This window comes from Mauremys reevesii, linkage group 10, assembly GCF_016161935.1.
Source record: "Mauremys reevesii isolate NIE-2019 linkage group 10, ASM1616193v1, whole genome shotgun sequence".
NCBI classification, from domain to species: domain Eukaryota; kingdom Metazoa; phylum Chordata; order Testudines; family Geoemydidae; genus Mauremys; species Mauremys reevesii.
Genome location: NC_052632.1, coordinates 54,439,633 through 54,449,723, shown reverse-complemented (window position 1 = coordinate 54,449,723; position 10,091 = coordinate 54,439,633). Strand labels below are relative to the sequence as shown.

General features: G+C 54.9%; 1 protein-coding gene across 1 annotated transcript; it reads left to right on the top strand.

Annotated features, from left to right (window-relative positions):
- LOC120373854 (hemoglobin subunit alpha-D) lies at positions 1-1,409 on the top strand. Its single transcript, XM_039492849.1, has 3 exons — positions 1-160; positions 376-580; positions 1,213-1,409. The coding sequence occupies exons 1-3, from the start codon at positions 69-71 to the stop codon at positions 1,339-1,341; spliced, it is 426 nt and encodes a 141-aa protein (XP_039348783.1). The 5' UTR covers positions 1-68; the 3' UTR covers positions 1,342-1,409.
- Positions 1,410-10,091: the final 8,682 nt, after the last annotated feature.

Genomic DNA, 10,091 nt, shown 5'->3' with positions numbered 1-10,091 from the left:
CTATAAAGGGGGCGGCAGCGGCGAGCGGACCCGGACAGCCAGCCCAGCGCAGACCCCCAGCCGCCGCCATGCTGACCGAGGACGACAAGCAGCTGATCCAACATACCTGGGAGAAGGTGCTGGGGCACCAGGAGGACTTCGGGGCCGAGGCCCTGGAGAGGTAGGGCCGGGGGCAGGCGGCCCGGGCGCAGGGTGCAGGGAGGAAACCAGCCCGGGCACGACTTGGAAATGAGCCAGCTGCGCTGCTGGACCGAGCTGCTGGGCGCACCCGGGCAGGAGGGCGCGGGGTGTCCCTGCCGGGCCGGCGCGCGGCTCCCATGGCCCCCGGGGTGCGGGACTTTGGGATTCACTGTCTCTGACCTCCCTCCCCCGCAGGCTGTTCCTCGTCTACCCCAACACCAAGACCTACTTCCCCCACTTCGACCTGCACCATGACTCGGAGCAGATCCGCCACCACGGCAAGAAGGTGGTGACCGCCCTGGGGGACGCCGTGCGGCACGTGGACAACCTCAGAGAGACGCTCTCCGAGCTCAGCAACCTGCACGCCTACAACTTGCGCGTGGACCCGGTCAACTTCAAGGCAAGTGCAGGCTAGGGCCGGGAGAGTTCCCGAGGGGTGCGGGATCAGCCCGCCCCGCTTTCCCGTCTCTCCCCAGGGGGGTGCGGGATCAGCCCGCCCCGCTTTCCCGTCTCTCCCCAGGGGGGTGCGGGATCAGCCCGCCCCGCTTTCCCGTCTCTCCCCAGGGGGGTGCGGGATCAGCCCGCCCCGCTTTCCCGTCTCTCCCCGGGGGGTTGCGGGATCAGCCCGCCCCGCTTTCCCGTCTCTCCCCGGGGGGGTGCGGGATCAGCCCGCCCCGCTTTCCCGTCTCTCCCCGGGGGGGTGCGGGATCAGCCCGCCCCGCTTTCCCGTCTCTCCCCGGGGCGGTGCGGGATCAGCCCGCCCCGCTTTCCCGTCTCTCCCCGGGGCGGTGCGGGATCAGCCCGCCCCGCTTTCCCGTCTCTCCCCAGGGGGGTGCGGGATCAGCCCGTCCCGCTTTCCCGTCTCTCCCCAGGGGGGTGCGGGATCAGGGCCCCCTCTTTCCCCTCTCCCCGGGGGTGCGGGATCAGGCCCCCCCTCTCCCCGGGAGTGCGGGCTGTCCAGGGGGCTGCCGGTTCGGGGCTCCCTGGGGCCGAGGGCTGGCTGCCGCTGACCCAGTGCGCTTTGCTTTGCAGCTGCTGTCCCACAGCTTCCAGGTGGTGCTGGGCGTGCACTTGGGCAGCGAGTACACCCCGCAGGTGCACCTCGCCTATGACAAGTTCCTGGCCGCCGTCACGGCGGTGCTGACCGAGAAGTACCGGTGAGCGGCTGGCTCTGGCGGGTTAGCCACACCCCTGCTGTGCTCTGACCCAATAAAGATGCCAACCCCGCAGCTCTGTCTCCGCGTCTCATTGGGGGGAAGGGGGGGAGGTGTTGTATGGGGGGGGGGTACTCAGCTCTGCCGCTGCCTGTAAGTCACTGGGGTCTGCATTCTGTGAAACTGCCGGGTCTGATAAACTCCTTAGTGAGACCTGCCAAGGGCACAGGCGCTGGAACTAGGGGTGCTGCCGCACCCCCGGAATGAAGTGGTTTCCATCCTATACAGGATTTACAATTTGATTTAATGGCTCCCAGCACTGCTGGCCAAGGGTTTAACTAACACCTTGTCACGGAGTATGGGGGAGTCAGGCCCTGCACCCCTCTTCCTGGGACTCACAGTGACTCTCAGCCAGCCAGTAAAACAGAAGGTTTACTGGACAACAGGAATGCAGGTTACAGCAGAGCTTGGAGGCACAACCAGGACCCCTCAATCAAGTCCTTCTGGGGGTTCAGGAAGCTTAGTTCCCAGGTTGGGATTCCCTGAATTCCAACCACCCAGCCCAAAACCAAAACTGAACTAACTCCCTCCAGCCGGCTCCTTCCTTTTGTCCTGCTTCCCGGGCAAAGGTGCTGACCCCCTCCCCCCCTACCTGGTTCACGTTACAGGCTAGGTCCTGTCCCTCACCTAAAGTCATCCCCGGCTCTCCCATCCCCCACACAGACAGTCTCTGCTGCATCACACACCTGTCCTAAATGCCCTGGCTGCGGCCACTTGGGGGTTAGTAACTCTTCCCACTGTCATAAGAAAATCGCCTCCCTAACCTCAGAGCAGAGGTCTATGAGAAATAATACAGTGGCACAGGAAAGATAAGTCGAGCTGGGGTTACAGCCCAGGAGAAAACATGCCCACTTGGCCCAGCAAACAATGCCCAATACTGTGGGACTGCGGGGATTATTTTATTTTGTTGTTTTCTGCTTCCAGAGGGTGGTGTCACCTTTCCAAAGAGCAATTACTGTGACTTCTTTACTTAGGGACAGGAAAACATACATTTCCCTCCAAACACATTTGATGCAAAACTAAAAGAGTGTGCGAAAGGTATGAGGCAGCTATGGCAAAACGACCCCTCTTTGAGCTGGACAGGTGACTTGCAATACAGGGGGCTTTCTCTAGACAATTGGCTGTGAGTGTGAGTCAAGGAAACCAAACAAGAAACAAAACCAATGCAGCTCTGGGCAGAAAATAAAATCTTTACTTCTTAAAGCATGTTTTTATCAATAAAAACGTTACCAATGTTTTTAGAGACACAAGGTGGGGGAGGTCTGGTAATATCTTTTATTGGCCCAACTTCTGCTGGTGAGAGAGACATTTTTTAGCTTACCAAGAGCTCTTCTTCTAGGCTGGGAAAGGGACTCAGGGCTTGGCTACACTTACAAGTTGCAGCGCTGGTGGAGGCTTTCCAGCGCTGCAACAACACCCTGTCCACACTTGCAGGGCACAACCAGCGCTGCAACTCCCTGGTTGCAGCGCTGGCTGAAAACCCATCCCGGCAGGGGTATAAGGAGTGCAGCGCTGGTGATCCAGCGCTGCTCAGCAGGTGTGGACACTCACCAGCGCTTTACCTGTCCTCCAGGGAATAAGGAGCTATTCCAGAATTCCTGTTCAGCCACTCTGCACATCAGTTTGCACTCTACTGCTCTTGCCTCAGGTGACCCGCCCTTTAAATGCCCCGGGAAATTTAAAAATCTCCTTCCTGTTTGCTGCAGCCAGGTGTGGAGTGCAATCAGTTAATCAGTTACAGGTTACAGGTAACCATGCCTCCACGCGGCAAACGAGCCCCAGCATGGAGCACTGGTGAATTGCAGGACCACATCAGTGTTTGGGGTGAGGCATCTGTTCAGGCACAGCTGCGCTCCGGCCGTAGGAATTACGATATCTTTGAGCAGATATCAAGGGCCATGCTGGATCGGGGCCATGATCGGGACGCACTACAATGCAGGGTGAAAGTTAAAGAGCTGCGGAGTGCCTATTACAAAGCCCGAGAGGGCAATCGACGATCCGGAGCTGCTCCCACGACCTGCCGTTTTTACAGGGAGATGGATGATATACTTGGGGGTGACCCCACTGCCAATCCCAGGATAACGATGGACACTTCTGAGCAGGCTGGGGGACAGGAGGAGGAGGCGGAGGAGGCGGCGGGGGGGGGAGAGGAAACCGCGAGTGAAGCTCCTGGGATGGGGGAAGAAACCGCAGATTCCCTGGAGGCATGCAGCCAGGAGCTCTTCTCAAGCCAGGAGGAAAGTACCCAATCGCAGCAGCCAGCAGTTGCAGAAGGACAAGCAGAGGAGCGGTTTACCGGTAAGCGGCTTTTATTTTCTGGGTGAAATGTTTCTGGAGAGGAAGGGGGGTTATGGATGCATGCATGCCAGCCTCTAGATGTGGAATAGCCCGTTGATGTGGTCTATCACGTCGCGGTAATCTGCTTCAGTTATCTCAGCAAAAGCTTCATCCAGAGCGTGGGCAATATGCCTGCGCAGGTTTATAGGCAGAGCCACTGTGTCCCTTGTCCCAGTGACGGTGACGCGTCCGCGCCACTCTTCTGCCAGTGGTGGGGGGACCATTTCTGAACACAGGCACGCCGCATAGGGTCCCGGGCGGAATCCACATTGCTCTAAAAGAGCCCCCCGCTGTTCCCTAGTGACTCGCAGTACGGAAACATCTTCCAGGATTAAGTCCTGTGAAAAATGTTGGGAGACTCTTTAGTGAAGAGATAGGGAGATAAGATCACCCCTGCATCTGCATCTTCACTCAACCCCTCTAGCACTCCAGATTACCCGAAGCAACCAGCTCCCCTCTATCACTCAAGCCCCTCTTCTCCCTATATAAGTAAGCACTCCTCACTCACCATTTCGTGGCTTCTGTTGTGTTTTCCTTTTGGGATAAAGAATGCAAGTGAGAACTCCCTCAGTGTAACAATTCATGTCTGGAGATAGTGGATACAATGCTGCCCGTGTTAAATGTTGTCATTTCTGTTTCTACAGTGACCTTGACTACTGGACTGCCCAGATGTTCAACATCACAGAGGCTTCAAAATTTGAGAAAAAATCCCCGAAAGAGCAAAGAGGACATGCTGAAAACTGTTCTTCATCACTCTGCTACAGAGAGAAAAGAATTGAAGGAGTGGCAAGAGAAAGAAAGCAGGACCCGCAAGAGAAATGCAGTGGCCAAGAGGAAAAGCACGGAGCGGCTGCTAAGCATCCTGGAGCGCCAAGCGGAGTCTATAGAGTCACTCGTTTCCATGCAAGCAGAGCACTACCGTGCTACTCCCCCACCCGCCCCGTCCTTTGTGCCTTGTGCCCCAATGTCAGCTCAAACCACCTTTCCCCAGCATCCAGGTTCTTACCACCACCAGCTGCCTCCAACACCTGTACGTTCCCCAACCAGCCCTGATACCTACCACCACCCTTACCCTCTGCATTCAACCCCCATCACCATGCAGTATATGAACCCTGAAGTGCAGGATTCATTAAACAGCAATCCAGACATGGCATATGCAAACTTGTGACTGTACAGTTCACCAACCCACACCCCTGCCCTCTTGTGTTAATGAAATGTTGTGTGTCTGTCTGTCTGTCAAGGAAGTTTTTTTCTTTTCAATAAAACAATTCTTGGCTTTGAAAACAGTCTTTATTATAGCAGATAGTGAAAGATACCTTAGCCCAGTAAAGAAAGAGGCACTGCAAATCATATTATTATTATGGATAATAGAATAACAGTGTAAGCAGTGCAATTCACTCCCATGCAAGGCAGCAAACATTACTGTTGGCTTTCAGCCTCAAATTCTTCCCTCAAGGCATCCCTAATCCTTGTAGCCCTGTGCTGGGCCTCTCTATTAGCCCTGCTCTCTGGCTGTGCATATTCAGCCTCCAGGACTTGAACCTCGGTGGTCCATGCCTCACTGAATGTTTCACCCTTCCCTTCACAAATATTATGGAGGGTACAGCAAGCGCTTATAACCGCGGGGATGCTGCTTTCCCCCAAGTCTAGCTTCCCATACAAACATCTCCAGCGAGCTTTTAAACGCCCAAAAGCACACTCCACAGTCATTCTGCACCGGCTCAGCCTGTAGTTGAACCGGTCCTTGCTCCTGTCAAGCTTCCCTGTATAGGGTTTCATGAGCCAAGGCAGTAACGGGTACGCGGGGTCTCCAAGGATCACAGTGGGCATTTTGACATCCCCTACTGTGATCTTCCTGTCTGGGGAAAAAGTCCCTGCCTGCATCTTTCTGAACAGGCCACTGTTCCGAAAGATGCGTGCATCATGCACCTTTCCAGGCCAGCCTGTGTAAATGTCAATGAAACGCCCGCGGTGATCCACAAGCGCCTGGAGAACCATAGAGAAATACCCCTTACGATTAACGTACTCTGATGCCAGGTGGGGCAGAATAGGAATATGCGTCCCATCTATCGCCCCTCCACAGTTAGGGAAACCCATTTGTGCAAAGCCATCCACAATGTCCTGCACACTCCCCAGAGTCACGGTCTTTCTTAGCAGGATGCGATTAATTGCCTTGCAAACTTGCATCAAAACGATTCCCACGGTCGACTTTCCCACACCAAACTGGTTCCCGACCGACCGGTAGCTGTCTGGATTTGCCATCTTCCAGATTGCAATAGCCACCCGCTTTTCCACCGTCAGGGCAGCTCTCAATCTTGTGTCCTTGCGCCGCAGAGTGGGGGCGAGCTCAGCACACAGTCCCATGAAAGTGGCTTTTCTCATACGAAAGTTCTGCAGCCACTGCTCGTCATCCCAGACTTCCATGACGATGTGATCCCACCACTCAGTGCTTGTTTCCCGAGCCCAAAAGCGGCGTTCAACGGTGCTGAGCATTTCCGTGAATGCCACAAGCACTGTAGTGTCACACGCGGCAGGCAAATCCATATTGATATCATCGTCGGACTCCTCACTGTCACTTTGGAGCTGAAGGAATAGCTCGACTGCCAAATGTGTTGTGCTGGTGACACTCATCAGCAGAGTCCTCAGCAGATCGGGCTCCATTTGCCACAGAAATCGCGATTCACACAGAGAGTAAGAGAAAGACACTCACAATGGCGCCAAACGCTGCCGGAAAGAGTGAATGCTGGGATGTGAAGCGATGCACCACGGGGCGCTGGCAAACAGGAAGCGGAATGACCCGCACACTTCCTTCCCCTTCCCACAATACTCAGCGCCAAAATGGGACGAGGTGCTCTGTGGGATAGCTGCCCACAATGCACCTCTCAATACAGCGCTGGAAAGTGCTGCAAGTGTGGCCACACTGCAGCGCTGGTAGCTGTCAGTGTGGCCACACTCCAGCGCTGGCCCTACACAGCTGCATGACCAGCGCTGTAACTCCCAGCGCTGCAACTTGTAAGTGTAGCCAAGCCCTCAGAGTGTCCCAGCTAAATACAAGTGGAACCAATTGTTTAGCACATGGAGATAACATTTTCAAGGTGAATTGGCCTGTTTTTGTAACAAAGCTACAAAGTTTTTGTAATCCATCACTTCCAAGGGTGCTTGGAAACAGCTTTTTCTATGGACTGCTGGGTCTGATGGGGGGACCTGGCCCTGGGCTGCCAGCTCCTGTCACCCACCACAACTTTGGGCCCCAGTGGACCAGGGTTAGACTCATAGTAATGATCTAGAGGGGGAGATAAGGAGAAGGTGAGGCTGCACAATGTCCTTATTGCAATACTAAATGAGGTCAAGAAGATGAACTAAGCTCTCCTGGGAGATGGGAGGACAATAGTAGCAGAGGGTAGATTAAGTACACATAGGCTTGGGCTTCTCTACTCCAAAACGAACTGGCAGAATCAACAAGAAAAATACAGAGGAAGTGACTCTGGAACACCAGTGCCATGTCAGAGTGTGGGAGCACCCCGTGCTGCAGGGTGTGCTTTTATCAGCCGGAACATGTACACAGCTGGTGGGCATGCTGAAGTGAGAGCGGGAGCAGGCTTTGTGGTGAAAGCAGGGGCTGGGGGGCCAAGAGACAGAGCTTCTAACTCTGACTGTCTGTGCAACCTGGGGCAAGTCGCTAAGGGCCCAGTCCTGGACACTTTGGAGTCTCTAGCCACACTCCCATAGACATCAGGAGCTGCAGGATTGACTCTCTAATCTCTCTCTGCCTCCTGCTTCTTCATCTTCAAAATAGAACTAACATGCCTCACCTACTTGGCTGGGGAGGAGGGTGTGCAGTGGGGAGGCTGAATTTTTTACTTTGAGATCCTTGAGCCGTACTATCTTTGAGGAACAGAATTAGGGCCTATCTTCAATTGTCACTATCACTTAGCACTTGTCTTTAGATCTGCAGAATGGGCTGAATTGTGGTACATAACATCCCATACTGGAGCTGCACCACATGGGAAGTTTGAGTCCCATAATTCAGAGACTTGGACATCTTACCTACTGTGCAGGCCAAACTGTTCTCAGACTGGTGATTGTCTGGGACAAACCAGGACTGGTTACCCTGGGTCAAACCATGACTGCTCTGAAGCCTCTGCTTTTGCTCCAACCAAGACAGCTGGACTGAGGGAGGATGGCTTCCATTTTTTAGAAGAAAAGCCCCAAGGCTCTCTACTTAGCACCCATGCCCTGCATTAAATCTCCATTTAAAATAAGCCGTGCCACATTAGGTGCACGTGCTGTGTGCACACCAGCCTCTCCCTTTGTTTGGGAGGTTTTGGTGCTTTGGCTCAGCCAGAACCCTAGGGAAATGCTTTGTGTTCTTTATCTATCATCACCAAACATGTATGCGAGCCTGTGAGACAGGGAGGGGATGCATGTGTGAATGGGGGACAGGGTTTTGGGGGGGACAGGGTTTGTAAGTGTGTGTTTGTGTGTAGATGAAGTGTGATTGTGGGGTTTGTATATGGTGAGCATGGGGGAGCGGTGTGTGACCCTGCATTGGCAGGGGGGGCAGTGTGACTGAGGGGACAGTACATGGAAGGGCACTGTGAAGGAGGGGACCATATGGGGGGCAGTGTGTGGTGCAGCAGTGGAGGGGCAGGGTGTATAAAAGAGCAGAATGTTGGGGGGGCAGTATGAAAGGGCTGTGTGCATGGGGGCAGTATGTATGAGGGAGCAGTGCATGAGGATGGGCTATGTGGGGGACTGTGTGCATGGGGGCAGCATGCGGGAGGAGTGTGTATGAAGGGACGTGTTTGGGGGCAGTGTATATGAAAGGGCTGTGTGTGTGTGTGTGTGTGTGTGTGTGTGTGTGTGTGTGTGTGTGTCTGTATGTAAAGTGTGTATGAAGGCACAGTGTGATGGGGAGGACATGTAGCTGAAGGGGCAGTGTGTATGAAGTGGCAGTGTCTGGGGGCAATATGTATTAGGTGGCAGTATGTAGAGGGGCACTGTGGGGGCAGTGTGTATGGGGGGACATTGTATGGAACAGCGGTGAGGGGCAGAGTGTATAAAGAATCATAGTGTTGAGGGGCAGTGTTTATGAGGGAATAGTGTGTGAGGAGGGGCTCAGTGTGGGAGGCAGTGTGTGTGAGGGGACCATGTATATGAGGGGACAGTATGGTGGCAGTGTGTAAGAATGGCACTGCATGTGTGGTGCTCTTTGTGAGGCTGTGTGTATGAGGAAGCAGTGTGTGGAGCAGTGCATACGAGGGAGTAGTGTGTGGGGAGGAGCTGTGTTTGAAGGGGCAGTGTATGGAAGATCAGAGTGTGTGAGGGGGCAGTGTGTGTGTGTGTGGAGAGGTAGGGTGTGGGGGGACAGTGTGTGTGTGGAGGGGTAGGGCGTGGGGGCCGTGTGTACGAAAGGGCAGAGCATGTTAGGGGGCAGTGTGTGTGAGAGGGCAGTGTGTGTATGGAGGGGTAGGGCGTGGGGGGCAGTGTGTACGAAAGGGCAGAGCATGTTAGGGGGCAATGTGGGTGAGGGGATAGTGTGTATGTAGATGGGTAGGGTGGGGGCAGTGTGTGTGTGGAGGGGTAGGGTGTGGGGGCAGTATGTATGAAAGGGCAGAGCATGTGGGGGCAGTGTGTGTGAGGGGACAGTGTGTATGTAGAGGGGTAGGGTGTGGGGACAGTGTGTGTGTGGAAGGGTAGGGTGTGGGGGGACAGTGTGTGTGTGGAGGGGTAGGGCGTGGGGGGGCAATGTGTACGAAAGGGCAGAGAATGTGGGGGCAGTGTGTGTGAGGGGACAGTGTGTATGTCGAGGGGTAGGGTGTGGGGGCAGGGTGTGTATGGAGGGGTAGGGTGTGGGGGCAGTGCACGAAAGGGCAGAGCATGTTAGGGGGCAGTGTGTGTGAGAGGGCAGTGTGTGTATGGAGGGGTAGCGTGTGGGGGCACTGTGTACGAAAGGGCAGTGTGTGTAAGGGGGCAGTCTGGGGGGCAGTGTGTACGAAAGGGCAGTGTGTGTGTGGAGGGGGCAGTGTGTATGAACAGGAAGTATGTGTGGGGGCAGTGTGTATGAAGGAGCAGCATAGGGGGCAGTGGGTGGATGGGAAGTGAGTGGAGAAGGAGTGTATATGAGGGGGCAGTGCATGGGGCAGTTTGTATGAAGGGGCAGTGGGGGGCATGTGTAGGGGGCAGTATGTATGAACCAGCAGTGTATGAGGAGCACAGTCTGTGTTACAGGGCAGTGTGTGTGAGGAGGTAGTGTGGGGGAGCATGTGGGGGGCAGTGAATATGAAGGGGCAGTGTGTGTGTGTAAAATATATATGATGGTGCAGCATCAGGTTGGCAGTGTATGTGGAGGGTCTGGGT

Bases quoted from the DNA above. Each gene is read 5' to 3' on its own strand.
- LOC120373854 (XM_039492849.1), top strand. From the start codon at position 69: ATGCTGACCGAGGACGACAAGCAGCTGATCCAACATACCTGGGAGAAG. The intron at 161-375 runs GTAGGGCCGGGG...CCTCCCCCGCAG, and splicing joins GGGGCCGAGGCCCTGGAGAG to GCTGTTCCTCGTCTACCCCA. The intron at 581-1,212 runs GCAAGTGCAGGC...TTTGCTTTGCAG, and splicing joins TGGACCCGGTCAACTTCAAG to CTGCTGTCCCACAGCTTCCA.